The sequence below is a fragment of the Borostomias antarcticus genome (assembly GCF_949987555.1).
Source record: "Borostomias antarcticus genome assembly, chromosome: 17".
Taxonomy (NCBI): Eukaryota; Metazoa; Chordata; class Actinopteri; order Stomiiformes; family Stomiidae; genus Borostomias; species Borostomias antarcticus.
In genome coordinates, this window is record NC_140250.1 from 1,950,733 (window position 1) to 1,975,732 (window position 25,000).

Consider the following 25,000-nt stretch of genomic DNA (forward strand, 5'->3'; position numbering starts at 1 on the left):
TATTTTCAGACCTCCTTTTTGGCTCCATTGGCACCAAAGGGAGAACGCGCCTCAGTTTTTAGTTTTTAAAGAACGTAGGGCCTGAGAAACGGGTCCAGGAAGCACGGTGTGGCTGTGGAGGTCCCACACTCCTCACCTGAAGTTCTTGACGTGGTCCTCCACGCCCGACAGAGAGACGGAGTAGGACAGCGCCATGTTGTATGTCCTGGCCTGGACAGAGGACCCCCAGTTCAGCTCTGTAAACACACACATACAGTACACACACACACACTTAGAATATCTGTTAGCAATTGCAATGGAATAAGACTGAGGCTAAAGCAAGTGTAGCTTCCACAGTCTGAGAACTTGGAAACTTTTAAGCGAGATCTCAAAACATACATTTTTAACATTGCTTTTACCATGTAGCGTTACTTGTCTTAATACCCTAGTGTTTCTAGATGAGCTTTCTCTGTTTTTATAGTTTTTATTCTATTTTACACTATCTTTAATCTTTTATTATTTTACTTTGATTGTTTATTTCAAATCTGTTCTCACTGTGTTTGTATGATTTATGTTTTTATCCATTTATTTTTATGGAAAGCACTGTGTGCTACTGTACATTGATTTGTATGAATGGTGCTATATAAATAAAATGACATTGGCCGCGTTTCCCGATAAAGAACCTTCTTAAGGAACCCTTCTTAAGCGACCCTTTGTATGGGAGTTAAGAAGCACTTTGGAGTTAAGTGCTTCTTAACTCATTCGGGAAACCCGGCCATTGACATGGGTCGGGGGCGAGCCTTGCCTGGTTTGGTGTACGCGACGTAGCCCAGGAGGAAGAAGATGGTGCAGAAGGTGACGAGGGCCGCCCACCAGGTCAGCAGGAACATGAGCACCACGGAGACGGTGGCTCCGAACAGCGCCGTCCACTTGCTGTAGTAGCGGAACGACGGCCTCCAGCCTGCAGGGGGCGGCAGAGGGCAGGGAGGAGGTACAATGGAGGGCGGGGTGGAGGGGATACAGGGAAGCTGCCTGAGCCAGGAGGGGAGTGTGTGTGTGAGTGTAGGTGTGTGTGTGTGTGTGTCTTTGTGTGTGTCAGTGTGTGTGTGTGTGTGTGAAGGGCCACTCACCAGGGGAGTTGGTGATGGAGGCGTGAAAGCAGGAGAAGTTGATGAGGGCGTAGGAGCAGAGGAAGAAGTTGGAGATGAGGGCTGCAATGAGGTTCAACTGACCTGGTGAGCAGAGGAAATGAAGAGAACATTCGATTTTCGGTTTCTACCTCAGGGTGCGTGTCCACTGGGAGCTGTATTTTAGAGCTGGCGCTGTTTTCTCGTTGTTGGGTAATGAGCTCTAGGGCGCTATAGAGACGAGAGCTGTGTTCCAAGCGCTTTTTAGCGCTATAGCGCCATGAACTCTAGGCTTTTTTGCAGTTGAAAAAAGTTGAACTTTTTTGGGCTAGAGCGCAGGCTGCAAAAGGCTGTTGTGACGACGACAACGGTCGGTTTTTCTATTAATACATACATAGGCGCCACACTCGCACGCCGCACAGGATACCAAGCCCCATCTGTGCATCGATGAGCGGAAGCGTCCGACGCCGGTCCGGAGATGATTAAGCCTCACCCACGCCGGTCTGGGCAAGGGATGAAATCACGGAGTCTGGAGGTGTTTGCCTCCCAAGCCACACGCCAGGTGTAGTCCGTCCATCCTGCCTCGCTCATGTTAAGATCTCTGCATTGCTGCAGGAGATCCCGTGCGGCTGGCACAAACGGGTGTCTAGGCTGCTGTAAGCTTGGCGCTGTTCAGCTACATACAGCTTGCCGGTGGATACATGTTCTGAACCATCTGCTTGGAGGTGACGAACTGAATGTTGTATCCTGGTACTGTTGATTACTTTGAACAGCTAGCATCCATAGCATACAAGAACACGACAGCCGCCATCAACGTGTACATGCAAATGTGTTTTCGAAGTCTTCAGGGGAACAGAATAGAACTCTACAAACGATGCACGTCATTCCCTCAAAGTAACCCACCAATCAGGACGAAGGCCACAGCGATGAAGTAGCAGAGCAGGTAGGCCCGAAGAGCCTCGTCGTTCTTCCCATAACCCTTTGCGAAGAATCCGATGTAGGGGTAGATGTTGTCCCTGCAGAGACACTTTGGGGGGAGGATATGGGTTTAGATTAACGGTGCGCTCGAGAATAATGTGTATATCACAAAACAGACTCATCAAAACAAGTTCAATGATAAATGCACATTGAAAATAGAGGGAAGTTGAGTGAATGAGAATTTTCGATTGTATGTTTCTGTTGATAATGAATCATTGCAGCAATAGATTTCAATCTGATCGTTGTCGTTCACCTACGAGGAGAATAGTCTGATTCCTGCCGCAGACACACAGGTGAGTTGCAACAGGAGGGCGCGGCCTTCTCACCTGGAAGACCTTTGGGGCGGAGACTAAGAAGGCGAGGGCGGAGGACAGGCTGGCGGCGAAGACTCCGGCGGTGATGAGGTGTCCGAATCCCGAGGCCAGGCTGAGAATCTGCCGGTTCCGGAACAGAAACGGCGCGGCTCAGATTGGCGTGCTGCCAAGGATAGAGGATGGGAGAAATTGGCTCTGGAGGGCTATAGGTCTCACAGCGGTCAGCCTGTACCTTGAGGCTGTTGGCCAGGCCGAAGGAGCAGTTGCGCGTCTGCTCGCAGAAGGTGAAGTTCCAGCCCAGGCTGCAGCCCAGGCCTCCGCACAGGCCGGAGGAGTTGACCGGCAGACGGTCGCCCAGGCTCCCCGAGGCGTCCCGCACCATGCATGATGCTAGAGGAGAGGGAGGGAAGGAGAAGGAGGGAGGGAGGGACAGAGGGAGGGAGAGGGAGGGACAGAGGAAGGGAGAGAGAGAGGGAGAGAGAGATAGGGAGAGAGGGAGGGAGGGAGAGAAGGAGGGAGGGAGCGAGAGAGGGAGGGAGAGAGAGGGAGAGAGAGAGGTAGCAAGAGAGGGAGAGGGAGAGAGGGGGGAGAGAGGGAGGGAGAGAGAGAGGGGAAAAGGAGGAGGCAGAGGAGGAGATGGAGAGACCAGGATTGATTCATTAGACAAAAATACGTCCACCTTGTGCGTTTGACTGGAGACTACTACAGTATGTCACAACAGATAAACCACTGAGCAACACTTTTTTAGGCTCGCCTGTAGGCAGTCTAGAGATGCTCACCAACCATGAAGAGCAGTCTAGAGATGCTCACCAACCATAAAGAGCAGTCTAGAGATGCTCACCAGCCATGAAGAACAGTCTAGAGATGCTCACCAGCCATGAAGAACAGTCTAGAGATGCTCACCAGCCATGAAGAGCAGTCTAGAGATGCTCACCAGCCATGAAGAGCAGTCTAGAGATGCTCACCAACCATGAAGAACAGTCTAGAGATGCTCACCAGCCATGAAGAACAGTCTAGAGATGCTCACCAACCATGAAGAGCAGTCTAGAGATGCTCACCAGCCATGAAGAGCAGTCACCGTGGAGTGACCTGGCGAATAGCTTACCGGCGGTAGCAGAGATAGCTAGGTAGCTCACGGTGGTCCAGAAGATGGCCGACAGCGTTCCTTTCGGGATGGCCACGGCGGGCTCCTTCACCGCAAACATCAAACGCACAAGGTGGACATATTTTTGTTTAATGAATCATTCCTGGTCTCTCCATCTCCTCCTCTGCCTCCTCCTTTTCCCCTCTCTCTCTCTCTCTCTCTCTCTCCCTCCCTCTCTCCCCCTCTCTCTCTCTCTCTCTCTCTCTTTCTCTCTCTCCCTCCCTCTCTCTCCCTCCCTCTCTCTCTCTCTCCCTCCCTCCCTCTCTCCCCTCTCTCTCTGGAGGAGCAGCGCTCAGTTTTTATGCGCCACATATCTGGAACAAACTTCCAGAAAACTGCAGGTCTGCTGCAACTCTCAGTTCTTTTAAATCAAGACTGAAGACTTTTCTTTTTTCCGCTGCTTTTTATTAAATCAAATAATGATTCATTCATACACTGCACTGTAACTTTTATTCCTGTATTTTATTTTTGTGAATTTTGTTTTAAATGTCTTTTTTTTTTTACATTTCGTTTTATATTACCTTTTATGTGTTTCTTGCACTGTCTTGATGCTGTTAATGTCTCATGTAAAGCACTTTGAATTGCCTTGTTGCTGAAATGTGCTATACAAATAAACTTGCCTTGCCTTGCAAAACACGGACCAAAACATTTAGTTAGCTGGACATTCAGTTGCTCGCGCTTCAGGCTCAACTCAGGATTGGAGGTTCGAGCCCAACGCTGGGCAAAGATAAGTATTTGATTGTTAACGGTAAGTTACCCATATCATGTACATACTGAACGACAAATACACGATTTATTATTATAGATCTGCCCACCACATTTCGATACTGTACAGTCATCATACTGTATACTGTATACAGCTATTACATCAATATAGAATTATAATGCTGTGTTCACACCGGGCGCACATTTTTCCTGAAAGTCAATACAATTTGTGGGAACTGGGCGGCGGGCGGCGCGAATCGCAGAACTCGGCGGCGCGGCGGCCAGGATTCGTCGCGCGGCGACATTCGCAAAAGTTCAATATTCAATTTTCTCGCCACGCCCGGTGTGAACACAGCATTAGGCCTACACATCATATCACTGTTTTGTATGTTAATGTAGCCTAATCATTAAATCAGCGTGATTATGTACTTTAAACTAAGTATATCGTGATATTGTTCAATTACAGCTCTTAAGATACTGTATTACATATTGAAAATTTGAGAAAGTGAGAAAGTGACGAGGCCCCATGTGAAAGCGTTGACACCAACGGTAGCGTACCTTCAGGTCGCCAGAGATGTTCACCCCAGACAGGATGCCGATGGTGGAGGGGAAGAAGATGGCGAACATCTGGAAGAAGTTTCCCTCAGGGCCCCTCCAGTCCGGCAGCAGGTTGGACATGAAGATCTCTCCTGTCGCCGTCGACATAGCATGACACCAACGTGACATAGCATGACGTCAACGTGACATAGCATGACGGCAACGTGACATAGCATGACGGCAACGTGACATAGCATGACGTCAACGTGACATAGCATGACGGCAACGTGACATAGCATGACGTCAACGTGACATAGCATGACGGCAACGTGGCAACGTGACAACATGACGGCAACGTGACATAGCATGAGGTCAACGTGGCAGCATGACGGCAACGTGACATAGCATGACGGCAACGTGACATAGCATGACGGCAATGTGACATAGCATGACATCAACATGACATAGCATGACGTCAATGTGACATAGCATGACGTCAACGTGACAGCATGACGGCAACGTGACATAGCATGACGTCAACGTGACATAGCATGACGTCAACATGACATAGCATGACGCCAACGTGACATAGCATGACGGCAATGTGACTTAGCATGACGTCAACGTGACATAGCGTGACGGCAACATGACATAGCATGACGTCAACGTGACATAGCATGACGGCAACGTGACATAGCATGACGCTAACGTGACATAGCATGACGTCAACATGACAGCATGACAGCAACGTGGCAGCATGATGGCAACGTGACATAGCATGACGGCAACGTGACATAGCATGACGGCAACGTGACATAGCATGACGTCAGCATGACATAGCATGACAGCAACGTGACATAGCATGACGTCAACGTGACATAGCATGACAGCAACGTGACAGCATGACGGCAACGTGACATAGCATGAAGTCAATATGACATAGCATGACATCAACATGACATAGCATGACGTCAACATGACATAGCATGACGTCAACGTGACATAGCATGACGTGGCATTACAAAGCATGACCCGAACTTGACATAGTTGACATTATATGCCGCATGGCGTTATATGACCTTGTAGTACACAGTATGACCTTGTAGTACACAACATAACATGATATACTATAATGTATAACATGATATACTGTGATGTATAACCTGATATACTGTGATGTATAACATGATATACTGTGATGTATAGCCTGATATACTGTGATGTATAACATGATATACTGTGATGTATAACCTGATATACTGTGATGTATAACCTGATATACTGTGATGTATAACCTGATATACTGTGATGTATAACCTGATATACTGTGATGTATAACATGATATACTGTGATGTATAACCTGATATACTGTGATGTATAACCTGATATACTGTGATGTATAACCTGATATACTGTGATGTATAACCTGATATACTGTGATGTATAACCTGATATACTGTGATGTAACATGATATACTGTGATGTATAACCTGATATACTGTGATGTATAACCTGATATACTGTGATGTATAACATGACACCGCATGAGTAAACCTGACAAAGCATGACATTCCCTTCAGCCATGTTAAAGCTACACTAAGATTTTGGGGTTATGAAGTAGTTTGACCCAGAGATGACACATTACATCATGTCCTGTTCTGTGAAGATGTCCTGTGATTTCAGGAATGCTTTTATGAGTGCTGAAGTGGAGCCCTCTCCGCATTTTGTAAACAATACCTTATATGACCCCTCTTCCCCTCTCCTCATCATTTATCCATAAAATATTAATGGAATCCTATCTTATGTGCTATGTCCCATAGGCTAGATTCCTGTGTACAGCCCACTTAATGACCTATGTCTGTAACGACCACAACTGCTGTTAGTGATGACCCAAGCTGCCTGACTAAAATGTAAAGTTTAAATATTGCTATGTTGCTATGATCAAGCAAGAGGGACAAGCGATTGAGCTCCCCGGTGAAAACGGTGGCTTTGTAGACCGCTGTTTAGTGCTGCTGCAGCAATTATAACTAGAAATGGTGCTCGGAGAGCACAGACCTCCGCCCACGAACGCGTTCTGTGTCTCTGTGCCTGCGAGTAGGACATGTTTGGTATTGCTGCATTCGACGGGTGCTTTATCCCGGTTCAAACCCCGCCTCTCGGCGGTCTTCCCCGTTGACAATGACAAAACCTTGTGTCCCCACACGGGGTGCTGGCTTCGCTCACAGTTTTGTTTTGGCTCTTTGCGCTGTCTCTGACGGCGGAGGTCATTATTCTAAATTATAAATAGCTACATCCTCCCATAGCTTGTAGCCAGTGCAGAATTGACATCCTGCAGCTTTAATAATGTAAGCAACAACGAATGGGATGCCCACCAGCGTGTGTCCTGACTCTCGTACATTGTTCCATGACTTAGTGTGTGTACTATTAGTAAATAGGATCTCTGTGTCTACCAAGACGCTGAAACTCACGGCGGTAGCTGAAGAAGCCCACAGCCTGCTTCTCCAACGAGGCCGGGATCAACGTGCCAACAAAGTAGTTGATAAAGGAGACCAGCAGAACCAGGAAGAAGACAATCTGGGTCTGGATGGGAGGGAGAGAGAGAGAGACAGAGAGAGAGAGAGAGAGAGAGAGAGAGAGAGAGAGAGGGAGAGAGAGAGTGGGGGAGAGAGAGAGGGGCAGAGCGGAAGATATAAAGGAAAAGAGGGATGAAGAGATAGAGGGAAGGAGGGAGAGAGATAAACAGACTGTGGAGGTATACTGTACTGTAGTATACAGTAAGCGATGGGATGGAACATAATGTGTGAGAGAACTGATTGGTCCAACCTTTGCCTCCCACTCCATCCCAGCCAATGAGATGAACAGAAGCATCGTGACAGTGATCACCCCTACGATGCGGACGTCGTTGATGTCATCCACCATAGTCACATCAAACTCCTGAATAAACACAACCAATCACAACCAACCAATCAATCAATTAACAAATCAATCAACCAATCAACAGTGTTTTCATAACAGGCTTGACAGGTGACCTTACCCTGAGCAGGTCACGGACCGCCTCGGCAAAGCCCACAGTGTTGAGGGCGCAGGCTAGCGCGTTGGCGAATGAGAACACCACGCCGATGGGACCTCCCATCTCTGGACCCAGCGTACGAGAAATTACGAAGTAGGCGCCCCCTGCAGGACAACAGGTCCACAACGGGTGACACTTAATATGAAGTGTCCTCTTAGACTTTAGTCTTTAGCTGCTTGACTACATTAAATGAAGTAACCACTAACGTTACATTACATTACATAACAGTCATTTAGCAGACACTTTTATCCAAAGCGACTAACAATAATTGCATTTAACGTAGGAAAAGCCAATTTACTACTACTTGCCAGAACTCACAAGTGCATCTTCCTCCTAAAACAAATGACTAAGAGCATAATCTTAACGTTCATCCTAACCTTTAACCTTATCAGATTGCTGGTAGTTGAACGTATCATCTGTGAGTTTTATTTCTAACCAATACCTGCAGGGCTGGGAGGCGGAGTTACCTAATCCTGACTGTGATTGGATACATCCATGATGTCATGTCACTGACCTGATATGACTCTCCCATTGGTGGAGATGGCGGAGACGGAGAGGGCCGTCACTGACGTGACAACAACCGACATGAGGATAATGAGCCAGGTGAGCACTGATTGGAGGAAGACCAGAGGTCAAGGGTCATGATCACTTCCTTATAGTATAGTATTGTATAAATAACATTAGAATATATTATCATATACCTCACGAGTCATGACAAGATAATACAGCATCTCACTCAGAAAGTGTGTGAGCGTGTGTGTGTGTGTGTGAGAGAGACAGACAGAGAGAGAGAGAGAGAGAGAGAGAGAGAGAGAGAGAGAGAGAGAGAGAGAGTGTGTGTGTAGGTAAGAGTAGTTGACTTACAGATGCCTGCTTGAGAGGTAATCCAAGACAAACGCAGGAAAAGAATGACTCCCCAAATATTCAGCATACATCGAATCTGTTTCACATGGAACTGCTGGTCAGTGTGTGTGTGTGTGTGTGTGTGTGTGTGTGTGTGTTTGTGTGTATGTATTTATGTATGCGTGCGTATTTCCTGGGTTGTGTGTGTGTGTGTTTCCTGGGTTGTGTGTGCTGGGTCATGTGTGTGTGTGTGTGTGTGTGTGTGTGCGTGCGTGTACAGTATGTGTGTGTGTGTCTGGCCTCTCTCACCATAACTCCTGTTACCCAGCCGAAGCGTACCGGTTGAGCCCTCATGCCCTCGGAGCCACTGCCCTCCTGCCCCCTGTTCACCTCCGGCCCACCAACTCCACAAACATCTGTCTGTGCGCCCGACTCCTCATCCTGGAAGAGCACGGACACAGGAGGAGTGAGTTTAAGGAATCACTAATGTATGTAGCCTACAATGTCGTGTGCTTCAACAGTCAAATTTTGTATAGTTAGGCTAATTGAGAGAGCTGCATAACGATTGTCGTTTATAAACAAAGTCTTACATCAAACGCTTTCCGGAGAATGTCGAGGGAGGGTCTTTTCCGCCGGTTTCGCCCATTCATCGAGTTGGCGTAGAAATCCAACTGAGGTACGGCGTCCATGGTGCTGTAGATGGACGGGCGTCTGAAGTCCCGTTCAGATGCTCTGTCGGTTAATTCTGACTCTGCGGTGATGATGCTCGGTGGTGCGCTTTTTCCGTTGGCCACGGGCGCAGCATCACGTTGACCGAGGCTGTGTGCCGAGTACCGCGGGGGATCATCCAAAGTGAAGTGGCCGTTAGGTTGTCCTTCTGGATCAGCCATAGTGCCTTTGGATGCGCGCTGGCCCATAGCCGGTCCCGGGAAGCTGTAGGCCTACGCGTAAATACGCACGGGAAACAGAGGAGACACGCCGTTAGAATCGCCGGTGTTGTTCGCAGGTTTCTTAAAGGGCCATTTTCTACAGTATACAGTAGGCTAGGCTGTGGGTTCACCTCGCGCTACCCTAACTTGGCTTGGATAACGTTTATGAATATTTCAGTGTCAGTTTATAGTAGCCTAAAACAGAACAGCTTGGTAACCGCGCAATATATCGTGTGCCCTTTGACTGCGAATGAGCTTCTCTCGCCCGGGAGGTGGAGCAGACCGGGTCTGTCAGTCCGTCGGAGTTAGTGCGTTACCTCACCAACCGCGCGCCACTCCAAACCGGTCAATGGAACGTGCCAAATTGAATTAATTCCGCCTGGACCGCGCTTTTTACACTCAACTTAAAGCCCTTGTATCAACATTGGTAAGTAGCCTATAGTGTACAAAGTGTCGAAGCCGCTGCCATTAGACATGATTTGCTCGGAGATACGATTGTTATAGTCCTCGTCTGTTCACACAACCCCTTGGAAATGGAAACTTTGACGGTAGCCTACACTGTAGCCTAGTCCAGCGGTGTGTGCAAAGAGCTTTTCGATTTTCAAGCAAGAAAATGTTTCAGTTATCAAACCCTTCCCAAAATGACGTAAATGTGTCCTGGATAACGTGCTATTTACAGTACAATCATGGCATTCTCGAGATCCAAACGCAACAAATGACGTTCAACTAGGCTGTCTATATTAGCCTACAGTAAAATTTGACTCAATGGTTGGTCATATTGATTGAACTAGATGACTATATTTAAAATGTGTCTTATGAAACATATAAATACAGCAAAAATGTCTTATTATTTCTGGGGTCGTCCAAACTGAAAAATAAAAGGTAAAAAATAAACTTTCTATACCTTTACTTCTGGTTTGGCTTGAGGCTGGATGTTTGGATTGGTGGAATCAATTAGCTTTCTCTGTGCGCCACTCCGATTCTTAAACAGGGTGACAGTCTCCCGTTATTTATACCTCTGAAAGGTTATCACTCCTTCTTGTCCTCCCTCCCTCCTTCCTTCCCATACACACACACACACACACACACACACACACACACACACACACACACACACACACACACACACACACACACACACACACACACACACACACACACACACACACACAGCATCTGTCAGCCAATACCAGTGTAGGCAGGCTACACGTTAAGCCCTCACCACCTGTTTCTCTAGAAAGCATATGCACTTTTCTGAATGCAATTCTTAAACTGACGTTTGAATTATTGTTACCAATTAATAGGCTAATGGTAATGTAATCATTATTAGTTTGTGGGCGGTACTGCCCAGTGGTTAGAGCCTCTGACAGTGAGTGAAAGGTGACAGGTTCAAGACTGGCCCAGGCCACAATCACTGCCTATCAGTGCCCTGGAACCAGGTCCAACATTAGCTCCAAATATTGTAAGTCACTTTGGTGAGAAGCGTCTGCTAAACCAAATCGTATTTTATAAGTGTAAGTAAAAGTTGCAGTATAAGTATTATTAGTGTAAGTATTGTGGCTGTTATCTAGCCTACTTATTTATGCAGTGTTTTATAATTATCACTGGTATTGCTGTTATTTTCATCTTTATTGTTGTAGTCAACAGTAATGTGGAATGTTATTGATTGTTGTGTTAATGTTAATGTTAATGACCTATACACATAGCCTACGTTTCATTTAAAATGTGTTTAATTGAGAGTAGAAACCACCACACACACCCTTGTCTGAGAGTACGGCAGACTGGCCATGCAGTGCAGGGATGATACCGTGTGTGATGGCTAACTGTACGTCGTCAGGGAAATAAGGACTGTGAATGTTATGTAAGCCGTGCCAGCAGGGCTGGTGCGTCCGGAAACGTAGTTAGATCCAGACAAGCAGACGCAGCGTGTTTATGTGTCTATACAGAGTCTAGAAAAGGAACAATGTGCTTAGTTACCTTTAGCAAACCATCTCTATGCTAGGAAACTATAAGGTTTAAGATATCAACATTTCTCCATAGTGAATGTGAGTGTGTGTGTGTGTGTGTGTGTGTGTGTGTGTGTCATCACATTGTACGGTATACTTATGGGGAACATAGCATAAACTCATGATGTGTCATGTTCTCTCAATGGTCCATTCAAATGTTCCCATCGGTCTGCATGAAGTGCTCTGTCTCCTCCCTACGACGTAATGCTATGCTGATCAATAACACCTATTCAAAAATAGTTAATGATAGACGTTTCATACACGTAAGTCCTAGTCAAATATAACCCAAAGAGATAATGTTGGACAATAGGCCTAGAAATGACATTCTTTCAACCAACACGGACTTCGATCAAAAATGTTTTCTTTCCCGCCTCCCCCCCCCCCCCCCCCATACAGTTTAATACAGTGAATACGTGTAAGACACACATCGCGGAGGAAGCGGGGGGGGGGGGGGTTCAGCGGAGCAGCTGCGGCGTTCGTGTCCCAAGTTCGCTTGAACTCGGGTCGTTGGCAAACAGAACGTTTGTGTCACTGTTGACCTGCCTCAGGTTACGTCAGAAAGCCACGCGTTTAGAAGTGTAGCTGCTAGAAGTCACATAACGACACATGTAGTGGTTGTCACACTATGGGGCATAGATAGACACAGTTATTGTACTTCAATGGATTGAAATGACCAACCCAGTGGTCAGTTTATTTGTATTTTTTTTTATTATTATAATTTTTTTTAACAGTTTTTCGAGGGAATAGAAAGTTCTTTGTCATTGTAACACCCATCTTTGATCTGCGCTCACTCATGCTCTGGTCCCATCCACCCCGCCCTCACTACCTGTTGAGTTTTTGTATTTCCAACCCCACCCACCCACTCTCTCTCTCTCTCTCTCTCTCTCTCTCTCTCTCTCTCCATGGGGATGTCAGGGTTCCAAATCCCACTTGCAAAACTCTTTCCCTCGCTTCCTCCCCGTCCCCACCTTACATCCTTTCATCTTTCTCTCCATCTTTCCATCTCTCTCTCTCTCTCTCTCTCTCTCTCTCTCTCTCTCTCTCTCCATGGGGATGTCAGGGTTCCAAATCCCACTTGCAAAAAATCATAAGTTTTGAAAGTGAACATTGTAACTGTGAGAAGACCCAGGGGACTTGGATAAGGAACACATTGCTCAGAGGATGGTCACTGGCTAAGTCCATCTGGGCTGGAGTGACCTGCAGCCTGGTCCACTCCCTGAGCGTGCTGCTCCCCTTATGGCTTAGATAAGAACACAATCACTTGATGGATCCATGACTTCCCGTAAGAAAATGTAACAGGCTGTCACACACATGCATACTCACACACACACACACACACACACACACACACACACACACGCACACGCACACGCACACGCACACGCACACACACACACACACACACAGACATGCACACACACAAACGCATACTCACACACACACCACTACACATACTGTATGTACACACACATGCTAATACTCACACACACACGCATACATACTCATGCATACTCACACACATACGCACATGCTTGCATATACATATTCAAGACGATAGATTACTCTTTAAACAGAATAGCAGATAATATCCTTCCATCTTACTTGCAACAGGCACAGACGCACAGGCACACCGCAGAACTGAACTCAAAACTGATTTAGGCTTACCTCCGTGACAGAAAAAAGCTTTGGGCGAACTGCACGTGGCTGTAGCCATCCGTCCGCCAGCGACCTGGACACAGTCTCTGCTCCCCACTTCCCCGGGCTGAGTGGGCTCCGTCTGGGCCCAGTAGCTGAAGGAGGAGTTGGACCGGTCAGACCACCTCCAGGGGTCTTGGAACGGGCCCAGCCACACGTTCTTGTCTCCGGCAACATCGGCCCGGATGGTGCCCATCACCTTCTTATACTGGCTCTGGTTCCTGACGCTGGGCAGGTCCGTGTACCCGGCCCTGCAGGGGTTCTGGGGCGGCCGACCCGCCGGCGTCATCGCTGCTCCCGTCGTGCCAGGTCTTTGGGACGTTGACAAGGTGGTACTGCTGAGGGAGGCATGGGCGCAGAGCTTTGGCATCTTACAGTTCTCCACTAACGTACAACAGAGTCACCCCTGATGCCAGAAGTCACGCATGACGTCTTACATGACATAAAATGAAACACTGACCAATGAGAACGAGGAGGGTGGTGCCCCAATCCATCACCTTCAGATCCTGAAGACGGAGACACTGTAGACACACACACACACACAAACATACACACACACACACATACAAACTTTGTTCATTTGATGCTTTTTATTCTCCAATCTGTTTTGGATTATTCCCAATGGTAGGCTACATGTTCATCAATGCCATATCAACATCCTACCTTGCAACAGACAGAACTGAGCTTCTGACACATTCACTTCTCTATCAGCCGTCTCTGTGTCTGTAGCTAGGGGATATGAGCAGTACACACTACTGTATACACAACAATGCACAACAGCCATTTCCCTGCTCAAACATTGTCGAACACGACAGTGACTCTGGGTCAGCCATTATGCAAAGAGGAGTAGGAACAGTCTGGATGAAGATGGTTGAAGGTGGGGGAGTTTGAGGACGCATTTGGGAATGAACTCTGTGGGACTCAGACCTATTTTGGGAGCGTGCTACTATGCTTCATGTAAGCAAACGGACAGAATTTGCAATCGAAAACAGCATCCTCCGCCAGCGGACTTTCTAATAGTTTACTTGTGTCCCGTCGTATGACATCCTTGTGTAAATATGTTACTGTACTAATGGACACCGTTGCAGGGAAGGATATTTTGAGTTATGGCGTGGGGGCGTGTAAGCCGGAATAGGCTCCTCCCCCCTCAGGGTAACCACACCTCCCCTGATAACGACGGCGTCTGGATATGGGACCACACCTCCCCCCGTCTGGATATGGCCTGATGACTTGAGCCGCGTCGGATTGCTGAGTCCAGGAATGAAAATGACATTTGCAAACCCTGTCGAATACTTGGGGTCAGCTTGATTTAGATTAGCCAGCAGGATCACCATCATCATTATCATTGTCATCATCATTATCATCATCACCATCATCATTGTCATCATCGTCATCATTATCATCTTCGTCATCATCATCGTCTTCGTCATCGCCATCATTCCCTCCATCCTCATCCTCACTCCCATCCTCAGACAGACAAAATGCAAGAATGCAGAGCAAAAAAAAAACTTAAAAAACTGCATGATACTGTACCTAGAGCAGAAGGGAAAGCACAGTAGTAAAGTAGTAGTAGAGTAAAGTTTTGCATAATTAACATGAACAAATTATCTCCTCTTTAGGGGAAGTCATGTTTTATATTTAAAACCTTTTTAGGTGCTTGACCCAAACTTCTAACCCTCTACTTCCCAGCCCTTGCAGCTCAAAAGACCTTGCAGAGTTCAATAATAATGAAAAGAAAGACATGCTTGAAAGAAGATAGGCTATTCTCACTGTCGTCATATCTAAACCACGCCCAGCTGCAAATAGTTCCCAGGACTCTGATTGGCTTGACCAAATTCTATTCGGCCCAAATTGATCTCTATGGAGGTTAGGGAGCACTCGTGCACATCCGGGGGGTTGGAGGTGATGGTAAAAGCAAGCCCAGATCAAAAAGTGTGTTTTGCTCTGTGCAGGTGCATAAAACACAGAGCGAAACGTGTTGTGCTACTGTACAAATAAGCAATGCATTAAGTCCGTCCATCGCCTGTGTTATTGGTGGAGACGTGTGCGGCCCCTTCCGACGACGCTTCGTTTTGGATCTCTATGGAGCTTGTCCATCCAGACTGATCCGTGGAGAGAAATGGAACGCGAGCTCACGAGATCAGGACCGTCTCACGAGGCTACCAAAAGTTCCGTCCCTCGGGGAACAATCCGGGCCCTCAGACTACTCACAAGTCCAAGTCCTCCATCGGGTCTGCTCCGTATCTAAACACAACAAAGGCTTTGTGTACAGAGAGTCTCCCATGTTCTGTCAGCTTGATCGAGCTGGGAGCTCCGCGTGCCGTGCGACTGTGTATGCCGTAGCGGATGTTTACGTGACACGAGCGCCGCGGCGAATTAACGGTAGCATTAACGCAGCGCTGTGCGCGTAGCCTTATCAGACTGACGAAACCGTAGGTCCGGCCCAGTCCGGAAACCGTTCCAACTCTTCCCCTCCATCCCGACTCACACTGCTGTGTGCTTGGGGCTGGTGTATGCCACAGATCGGACCGGCTAGAGAGAGAGCATCATTACAACATCATCATCATCACTTCCATCTTGTGGCTGCCTGCGTCTGTGAGTAGGTTGCACAGCGTGTGTGAGTATGTGTGAGCTCTTCACTTTATTTACTCTCTCTCTCTTTCTTTTTCTCTCTCTCTCTCTCTCTCTCTCTCTCTCTCCCCCAGGATGGAGGTGTCGGCACTGAACAACACCACCTTCTCCTCCGACTCCTCCTCCCCGACCCTCCCCCCGTTCTCCTCGTCCATTTCTTTCATCCTGCTGGTGGTGGCCATGGTCATGGGCCTCCCCGGGAACCTGCTGGTGGTCTGGACCGTGGCGTTCTGCCTGCGTCGCCGCTCAGTCACCGCCCTCTTCGTCCTGCAGCTAGCCGCCGCCGACTTCCTGGTCCTGCTGACCACGCCCGTCTTCCTGCGCCAGCTCTCCCTGGGCGGCCGCTGGGAGTTCGGCGAGGGCGCCTGCAAGCTGCTGCACTACGGCTCGGCCGTCAACATGTACGGCAGCATCTACCTGGTGACCCTCATGGGCCTGGACCGCCACCTGGGCGTGGTGCGGCCCTTCCTCTCGCAGCGCCTGCGGACCGGGTCGCGCCTGAGGCCCGCCTCGGCGGCGGTCTGGACGCTGGCGCTGGCCATGCCCACGCCGCTGCTCGTGTACCGGCGCGTCCGGCAGGGGGTGTGTCTCCTGTACTACCCCACGCCGAACCATCAGGTACCGTGGCTGCCTGACGACCGCGTGATCCTTTAAGCGCGTTGTTGTTGTCGGTGTTGTTGTTGTCGGTGTTGTTGTCGGTGTTGTTGTTGTTGATGTCGCACGATGAATAACATGGGTTGTGACCGTGAAGGCTTAAGCGTGTATAAAAGCTAGTGGGAATTAGTAGTTTTAAATAAATAAAGACAATATAAAAAAAGAATAGATCGTAACACACTGGTGCGCTTGCGCACACGCGCGTGCGCACACACCACGAAAACACTGCTACCCCCACGCCAAACACTGCTCCTACCCCCACGCCAAACACTGCTACCCCCACGCCAAACACTGCTCCTACCCCCTGTCCTCTCCCCAGGTGTTCCAGTACTCTCTGGAGACCGTGGCCGCCTTCCTGCTTCCGTTTGGCGTCATGGCGTTCTGCTACTCCAGGATCGCCTGCAAGCTGGCGTCAGGGCACGCCCTCTGGCGCCGCCGCTCGTACAGGAAGACCAACCGGCTCATCGGCCTCATCGTGGGCACCTTCGCCGTGCTCTGGACCCCGTATCACCTGTTCAACATCCTCCAGGTGGGCGCTCTGTCGTCCGGTTCGTCCCCGTCGTTGCTGCGGTTCTGCCTGAGGTCGCGGGCCGTCGTGATCTCACTGGGCTACCTCAGCAGCGCCATCAACCCCCTGCTGTACGCCCTGGCCGGGCCCGCCCTCGCCCGCCACGCTCCCCGGACGGGCTGTCTGATACAGCTACTGGAGGCCACGCCCAATAACGTGGTCCCGTTCCCCGCCGGGCAGAGGGCGGGGCCCGAGGGGATTGGACAAGGGGAGGGCTCTGGGGGCGGAGAGGAACCGCCCGCCCGGGAGGAAATGACTCATGTCCCAGGAAAGAGAGAGGGATGTTGAGTAAGAAAAGAGTAGCCTGAGGCACTGATTAAGTCGTTTAAGATCTGCTATCACTTATGATTGATATCTCCAGCGCACTTGTTTTGTTTTTTTAACACACCGGGAGCATTGTTCTGCTGGGTGGGAAGCCTGTTGAAACGGCGAAGCCGCCTGCCACACAGGAAACAATATTTCAAGATCATTCATGGAATATATCAACGTGTCACCTTGTACCGGATCACCTTTCACAAGAACTTTATTCACTCATATTCCATGTATAAAACAACAACATTCTGTTCACTTTATTTGACATCACATTTCTTTGTGATTTTTTTTAGTTAGTCAGTAAAACAAGAATCCAACTGTTCTCACTGCAATTGAACTTGCACAATGCACAACAATAATCAGTAGATCCACAAAGAGACTGACATACAGACAAAAACGTACCATGACAAGTTTTCGCCACCTCAGCTGCACACAAAAAACAACACAATGACCTGCTTGCTCTTAAAGGTGCTTGATAACATTTTTATGTAGACATATTATCATTAACAAAAAAGGCTTTTGATCACTCCTGACATGAGATATACCGCATGGTGCCAACGTCGTAATACTAACATCAACGTTGTAATATGCACAAGCCTTGTTAGAGGTGGGAGCCAAACCTCAGACATCTCAGAAAAAGATAAACATTAATATCGGACCTGTCAAAATGTTAAAATGATAAATCCATAATCAATTTTTTTTTTTTTTTTTTTTTTGGGCGGGATGGGGACTTTTAGTCTGTATCTTTCTACAAGCTGTGTATTTTTTTTTTTTTTTAACGATTTGCCTACATAAAAATGTTATCTATAGCACCCCATTGCAGTAACTGTACATTCATAAATCAAAGTATTCATTCATGCAAAAACGGAAACTATCATCACTGACATAAAAAATGAGCTTTGGTGCCACCTTTTGGATATATGTTTAAAAAGGTCAATTTTGGTGGCCACCAAGTGTAACTGAACTCAATATATTCTGTATATATGTACAATCACTGTGGAGGCACCACAATGTGGCAGTAAACAACAACAACAACATTAGGTCCAAATATTAACATTCTACTGGAGGCAAAGGTTTTGGCACATCCTGTAAAATCCTTAGGTGCTTGTCTCTTATTTGATGAGAGTTGTAGTCTTATTATTCATGTGTGAATGAAAAATAACGGTTTGAGGTTGAAGGGCCTTGTCTCGACAACATCCAGACCACGAATATGGTGTAAGGTATGAAATGAGCGCGAAGACACTGACGCTATCGTCAAAGGCAACTGGCAATAGGCAAACGCAATAGGCACAGTGGTCAAATTTTGGTAATCCGATCACGCAAAGTAGGCAAGTAGTGCTATCTGGAAGTCAGCGGAGTGCATCCAGTAAAGGGGCGAAATAATTCAATAAAGTGGCACAGGTGTGCCTTGTAAAGTCCAGGAAAATACCCAGGCAGAGCATGAGCTATGCTGCTCTCTAGTGGATGAATAGTGCGCTGCAGGAGAAATCTTACCACAAGGCCTGCAGAGTTTTCCCCAAGACTTCTAATCTCGTCCTCCATCCTGCAACGCTGCAGTTCCTCCTCTAAACATTCTCTGTGTAGGTCCTCCAACTGTCGATCGATCTCCTACATCCTCACCATCCATTCTCGACAGGTTTCGCCACAGGCAAGCTAGCGTTAGCATTAGCTTTCCCCCTTTTGCAACTCTATTTCCCGTTCTCAACAGTCTTCACCGCGTTGCAGCAGGCGTTGGCGCCGGCGCTCGTCGTCGACTCCGCCTCCCTCTCCCTCAGCACGACCCCGTCCGCCTCCCGGTCCTTCTCTCGGCTGTTCTGGCTGTTCTGGCGGCTCTTCCGGGTGCCGGAGTCCAGCGCCGTGCCCTCGAAGAGGCGGGCCATGAAGGCGAGGCCGTCGCGGCGGATGTAGGACTTTCCGGCGAACGTGTACAGGACAGGGTTGGCGCAGCTGCTGGTGAACGCCAGGGCGGAGGTGAGGGCGCGGCACGACTGCCAGATTCGGTCCAGCCTGAGGTGTGTGTGGGGGGAGGGGGGGCGGGTAGGGCAGAAGAAAAGGGGAGGAAGAGAGGAGGGAGGGGAGGTGAAGGGGAGGGAAAAAAGGGGGGTGAAGAGAACGAGAGACGGAACGAGAGAAAAGGGTCATCGGCGTCGGACCGAGGAGGGTCGTCCATATTGACGCCCGGCAGTAGCCTAAACCCAAAAACCCACAAGCGAGGTGAGAGCCTACCTGTCTTTCACCAAACCCTCTCGACACAGGGCCGCAGCGACCTGCAAGACATTTGGTTACAGTTACCGATTTAATCTCCACAGTTCCACAGACACTCTTATACAGGCGAAAGGCATTTTGCATTAAGCGTATTAACGCAGAGCAAAGGACAGCAACTTGAGTTTCCACACCGGGAAAACAAGGTAATCACACACGCACGCACGCAAACACACACACACACACAGACACACACACACACACACACACACACACACACACACACACACACACACACACACACACACGGCCTACCTGCACCATGTTGATGATGTGATAGGGCAGCCAGAAGACACAGAAGGTCACCACGATGGCCAAGATGAGTTTCTCACTGCGGATCCGTCGGCGAAACCGGGTCCTCCTGAGCCTGCGCAGGATACAGATGTAGCTGCCTACGATCACCCCGTAGGGAACTACAAATCCCAGCACCAGCTCCATGGTGTACTGCAGGACCGCCTGTGGCATTAGCGCGTACGTTAGGAGCGTCCATGCGGCAAAGGGCAAAAAAACAGACACAGGTCGTCTCTGCAGCAGCCCTTCCAGTACGACGGCCGTGGGCGCCTTGCGTTGAACATCACAGCCGATTGACCGACATACATGTGTACAGAGTTCAAAGGTCATGTAAAACGCCGTCAACACCCCCGTCTACTTACGCGGCTCTTCGGCTCGTGGAAGGGCTCGCACACCACGCGGCCGTCCCTGTCCTTCAGCTCCCGGAACAGCAGCGCCGGCACGGAGCCCGCCAGCACTAGGACCCAGAGGACCGGCAGCGCCCGCAGTACCGTCTTGCGCCCGGCGAGGGCGCCAACGCGCCTCGGCCACACCACGGCCACCAGCCTGTGGAGGCTCATCAGCGTGATGAGGTGGATGGAGGCGTACATGTTGGCCAGGCACAGGTAGAACAGCACCTGGACATTGGGCGGGGTGTGAGTGTGTGTGTGTGTGTGTGTGTGTGTGTGTGTGTTCTCTGCCGCGTTCCAGTTGTATCGGAGGTCGGGAATTTGGCGCCGGGATGACGTCGCATCGCAGTAAAAAAAACAAAAACACTTTGTAGTTCTAGCAAAGTTAGCCATTGTTAGCAATACCAGTTGAACAGAGTAGCAACATTGTCCATTGATAGTACTTGGACAGTACTGTGTGTAGGCTACAACTGATTAATGAGACACAAATAAGACAGAAGTGCTTACAGTATTATTACAGCTTTCACTTATTGTTGACTTTGCCATTGCCATTTTGATTTGACGTCAGCTGCCGTTGACGAGGTTGGGATTGACGTAACTCGGTTTTCCGAGCAAAATGTCAGAAAATGATTTTTCATTGCTATTCTTGCACTTTGCCTTCGCTAGTTGTGCTTACATAGAGCATAACTGTTGTGGTTTTCACATGCCATGATCTTTAGAAACGTCTTTCGAAACGAAATAGCTTCCTCACTTGCTCCAGCACTAATGCGCACAGCGCGCAATCGTTGCTCCAGCATGCTGTGCGCATGCGTGCTGGAGCAAGTGAGGAAGCTATTTCGTGTCAAACAACGTTTCTAAAGATCATATTACAGAGGCGTGTGAAATACCACAACAGGCCTATGCTCTATGTAAGCACAACTAGCGATTCATCAAGACAGATTGATGAAAACAACCGTTTCGCGGCAGAAAATAGATTTTTAGAAACTGCATTCTAAGTGCCCCGACCACCGCCATTACATGGATATACTGGCTCGCGCTGGATTTTAAATTTCTTCTACATGCCTCCGAACTACACCAAAGTGATCTCGGTGAGTCAAACGTCTTATAATATGTCGTAAATAAGGTCCAGGTTGTCAAAAACGAGCATTGTCCTTTAAACTCTAGATTACGCTCTTATGCTGCGTTCTATACTCGGGACTCGGAAAGATCCGCCCTCCTACACGTAAAAGTGCAATAGAACGGTCAAGTCGGACTTCCAAGTCGGGAACTCGGGTGACATCCACCAGGTCCGATAAACACACCTAACGTCAGTAGCACAATGGCGGCGCGCACACAGCACGTTGTGAACGGCAAGCAGAATAGTCATTTTCATAAATGTTTACTTTATCTTCCCACGCTTTGTGTTTTCGAACGACTGTAGCTTTTGTAACAACTTTGTAGCTTTCACGACAGTGTGATGACTCAAATAAGACTGTTGGTGATGTTTTAGCTCTTCAAATACTTGAAACGCGAACATGAGTTTCCTGTGAGTGCATGTTTTCTCGAGAAGATGCAATAGAACAGATTTAGACTGGAGGTCGGAACTGCTGACGCGGCAGTGACGCGGAACTACCGACGTGCAATGGAGCGCAGCATTAGTCACCCGTTTTAGAAGGGAGATGCACTTGTGAGTTCCGGCAAGTAGCCTAGTAGGAGCCTACATTGGCTTTTCCTACGTTAAATGCAACTATTTTAAGTCGCTTTGGATAAAAGCATCAGCTAAATGACTGTAATGTAGGCTAATGTAATGATTTTGACTTTGAACTCTGGGAAATCCGATGTGTCCCATAAAACCGCAACGCAGCGTCGTTCTCCTCTCCTCCCCCCTCTCCCCCCCTCTCCTACCTTACACATGACGTTCCCGAACGCCCAGCTCTTCTGCACCAGGTAGGCGATGAAGAACGGCGTGAGCCCCATGAGAGACCCGTCGGCCAGCGCCAGGTTGAGGATGAGGAGGGTGGTGACCGAGTGCTTGCGGGCGCGCGCCAGCACGCTCCAGATGATGAAGAGGTTGCCGGGCAGGCCCAGGACGAAGGTCAAGGTGAGGATGAGCGCCCCCGCCGTGGTGGCGGCCGAGTGGCCCACGATGCTGGCGTCCATCCGCGCGGCGTCCGACGTGTTGGGGTGCGGGGCGGCGGTGAGCGGGTAGACGGAGCGGTTGGAGAGGACGTGGTTCAGGGACATGGCAGCGGCCACCTGCTAGAGAGAGAGAGGAAGAGAGGGCATTAAAACTGAAGCGTGTCGTGTGTGTGTGTGTGTGTGTGTGTGTGTGTGTGTGTGCGCGCGCGCGCGTGTGTGCAGGACAAACAGAGAGTTCGGAGTGTGAGAGAGATGAGGAAAAACAATGCGATGGAGGGAATGAAAAAAATCAACCGCAATCCTAATGGAGGGTGCATTCCCCTGTCGGATGGCAAATGGATCAAGACAGACAGATAGTGTGTGTGTGCCGTGTGTGTAAGTGAGTGTGTGTGGGTGGGGCGAGGGGGGAGGTTGTGTGTGTGTGTACCATATGTGCGTGTGTGTGTGCGTGTGTGTGTGCGTGTTTACGTACACAGAGTGTCGACTGTGTGCTTTTCTGAGCAACGCACCGCGACACGCCAACACAAAGACTGTTGAGACTGTACCATTTCGGTACGCCATGACCTCTTCCAGAGTCCCCCCCCTACAACAATTGGAAAGGTATGTCCTAAACTCTAGTGTTGCAAGTGTAACAGGTTTTGACTGGGACGGTGAGGAAGACAGGACCAGACTTGAGTGGACGAGGCAAGCTAACCCATATCCATTCAGAGGCTCAAGCAGAATGTGAGCTCATGTGAACGGGATGGCGAAGCCAGGTTACAAAGTCTTCAAACCAATCAATCAATCAAAGCTTTATTAGTACAGCGCATTTCATACCCAGTGGCAACACAATGCACAGAGAACAAGGGAGGTGGGCATACGACCCACCCCTACATATTCCAGAGGGAAGCAAAAAAAACAGTATCACCCGGGTGCCAGATAAGTGAGCTGTAAAAATTCTTCCCTGACCTCTCTCAACAAGGTGATCAAGCAAGCTCCTGGAGTATGTTTGTCTACCGGCTAAGAACATTTACAAAGCAATAAATTACATAAGAGAGGCTAAAAACATCATAGGAGAGACATGTCTTGGTGTCTGATTCAGTGGAAGGCTTGCTAGGACGTGGTCTGTGTATGATAGTGTTATTTTTCCTTGCGGGTTTACGTCACACACACACACACACACACACACACACACACACAGAATACACTGACTATATACAGTGTGTAAGTTTAACTTCGAATGTCGTTGCTTGTGATAGCATGTTAAAATGACACACATCCATACAAGCTGATACTTGCTTGAGACGGGTCCTAAACTCCACACAACCTTTCCAGTTGTTTTCTCAATCTCTCTCATGCACAAACACTTACGCTCAGACCAGTTTGAACTTCCTGATTCACTTAAAATTATCAGTTAAATATGCAAATATCCCTCATCTCAAACAAAACCCGCCATTCATGAAAGAGAGAGATATGGGTAAAGAGGCAGAGAAACAGCACTATGGTAATGGTCAATGGACTGCACTTATGTAGCACCTTTATCCAAAGTGTTTACAATACACACACACACACACACAAATTCAAATTGAGCTGACGCCCAGTGACGTTGTCGAACGACTAGAGGGATGACGTGAAAATGCTATGGCTGTGGGAGTCGGAACAAGTTAGGACTGCTCGAAAGCAAACTGCCAAACTTGCCCGAGTTCAGACGTCTTGTAAATGCTGGTTTAGGACACATACATGTAAGTCGCACCTGTTCACCAACCACCAAACTATTACAGATGATAATATTATTATCCTATTTACAATGCTACTACAGGCAGCACATTTGATCTAGTCTGTTCTACTGGGATTAGATGGCTGTGTTAGTAGTAGCCTACTGTAGCCTACACTCAGCGTCAATATGTACAGTAGGCCTATGTGATTTGTTGAAAGATTGCTGACGGCTACCGGTAGTGGAAGTTAGTAGTTACAAGTCACCCTGACTCGCGCTAGATTAGACACTGTCATTCTGTCCTGTAACTATTTAGCACGTCCTATTTATACCGGTCCGCGCCTCTCCGGTGAACCGATAGGAGAGGAGGGAGGATGGAGGGATGAAGAGAGAACAGAGGGATGAGGAGAGGAATGCACTCACCAGGTGATCCGGATTCTGGAGAGAGGGAGGAAGAAGGAGAGAGAGGCGCTGGTTGAGAGAAGTCCTCTAATGTTGTTGTCTCGTCCTCCTCTTCTCACTCTACTACTAGTCCTTCTCTCCACGTGTTGCTTCCACCTTTCCTCTGTATTTCTTTCCCACTCCCTCTCCTTTTTCACTCACTCATTTAATTTCTCTCTCTCTCTCTCTGTGTCCCTCTCTCCCTCCCATGAGTTGGCAGTGTTAAGCTTGCTGTAGCATGCCGTAGCCGAGCCAAGCCTAACTCCGCTCTGTCACTCAGCATGTCCACACCCTGTAATACCTAAGATATGAC

General features: G+C 48.5%; 3 protein-coding genes across 3 annotated transcripts in view; 1 reads left to right on the top strand and 2 right to left on the bottom strand.

Moving 5' to 3' along the window:
* The window catches only part of slc12a10.1 (solute carrier family 12 member 10, tandem duplicate 1), a gene marked incomplete at both ends in the record, with an annotated part of 20,351 nt that extends 6,734 nt beyond the window's left edge, over positions 1-13,617 (bottom strand). The window contains 16 exons of the mRNA XM_084451561.1: positions 137-236; positions 785-940; positions 1,110-1,211; positions 2,010-2,133; positions 2,411-2,518; positions 2,631-2,788; positions 3,504-3,588; positions 4,806-4,936; positions 7,254-7,365; positions 7,609-7,719; positions 7,820-7,959; positions 8,370-8,465; positions 8,720-8,795; positions 9,008-9,139; positions 9,289-9,639; positions 13,363-13,617. Coding sequence (XP_084307687.1) covers positions 137-236; positions 785-940; positions 1,110-1,211; positions 2,010-2,133; positions 2,411-2,518; positions 2,631-2,788; positions 3,504-3,588; positions 4,806-4,936; positions 7,254-7,365; positions 7,609-7,719; positions 7,820-7,959; positions 8,370-8,465; positions 8,720-8,795; positions 9,008-9,139; positions 9,289-9,639; positions 13,363-13,617 — 2,237 coding nt within the window. The remainder of the gene's footprint in view (positions 1-136; positions 237-784; positions 941-1,109; positions 1,212-2,009; positions 2,134-2,410; positions 2,519-2,630; positions 2,789-3,503; positions 3,589-4,805; positions 4,937-7,253; positions 7,366-7,608; positions 7,720-7,819; positions 7,960-8,369; positions 8,466-8,719; positions 8,796-9,007; positions 9,140-9,288; positions 9,640-13,362) is intronic.
* A 2,417-nt stretch (positions 13,618-16,034) lies between these two features.
* LOC311319930 (leukotriene B4 receptor 1-like) lies at positions 16,035-17,469 on the top strand (the record flags this gene model as incomplete). Its single annotated transcript, XM_084451562.1, has 2 exons — positions 16,035-16,577; positions 16,933-17,469. 2 exons carry the CDS (start codon positions 16,035-16,037, stop codon positions 17,467-17,469), a joined length of 1,080 nt encoding a protein of 359 aa, XP_084307688.1.
* Positions 17,470-19,181: 1,712 nt separating this feature from the next.
* LOC311319931 (leukotriene B4 receptor 1-like) lies at positions 19,182-22,658 on the bottom strand (the record flags this gene model as incomplete). Its single annotated transcript, XM_084451563.1, has 5 exons — positions 19,182-19,500; positions 19,720-19,760; positions 20,011-20,211; positions 20,409-20,663; positions 22,320-22,658. 5 exons carry the CDS (start codon positions 22,656-22,658, stop codon positions 19,182-19,184), a joined length of 1,155 nt encoding a protein of 384 aa, XP_084307689.1.
* Positions 22,659-25,000: the final 2,342 nt, after the last annotated feature.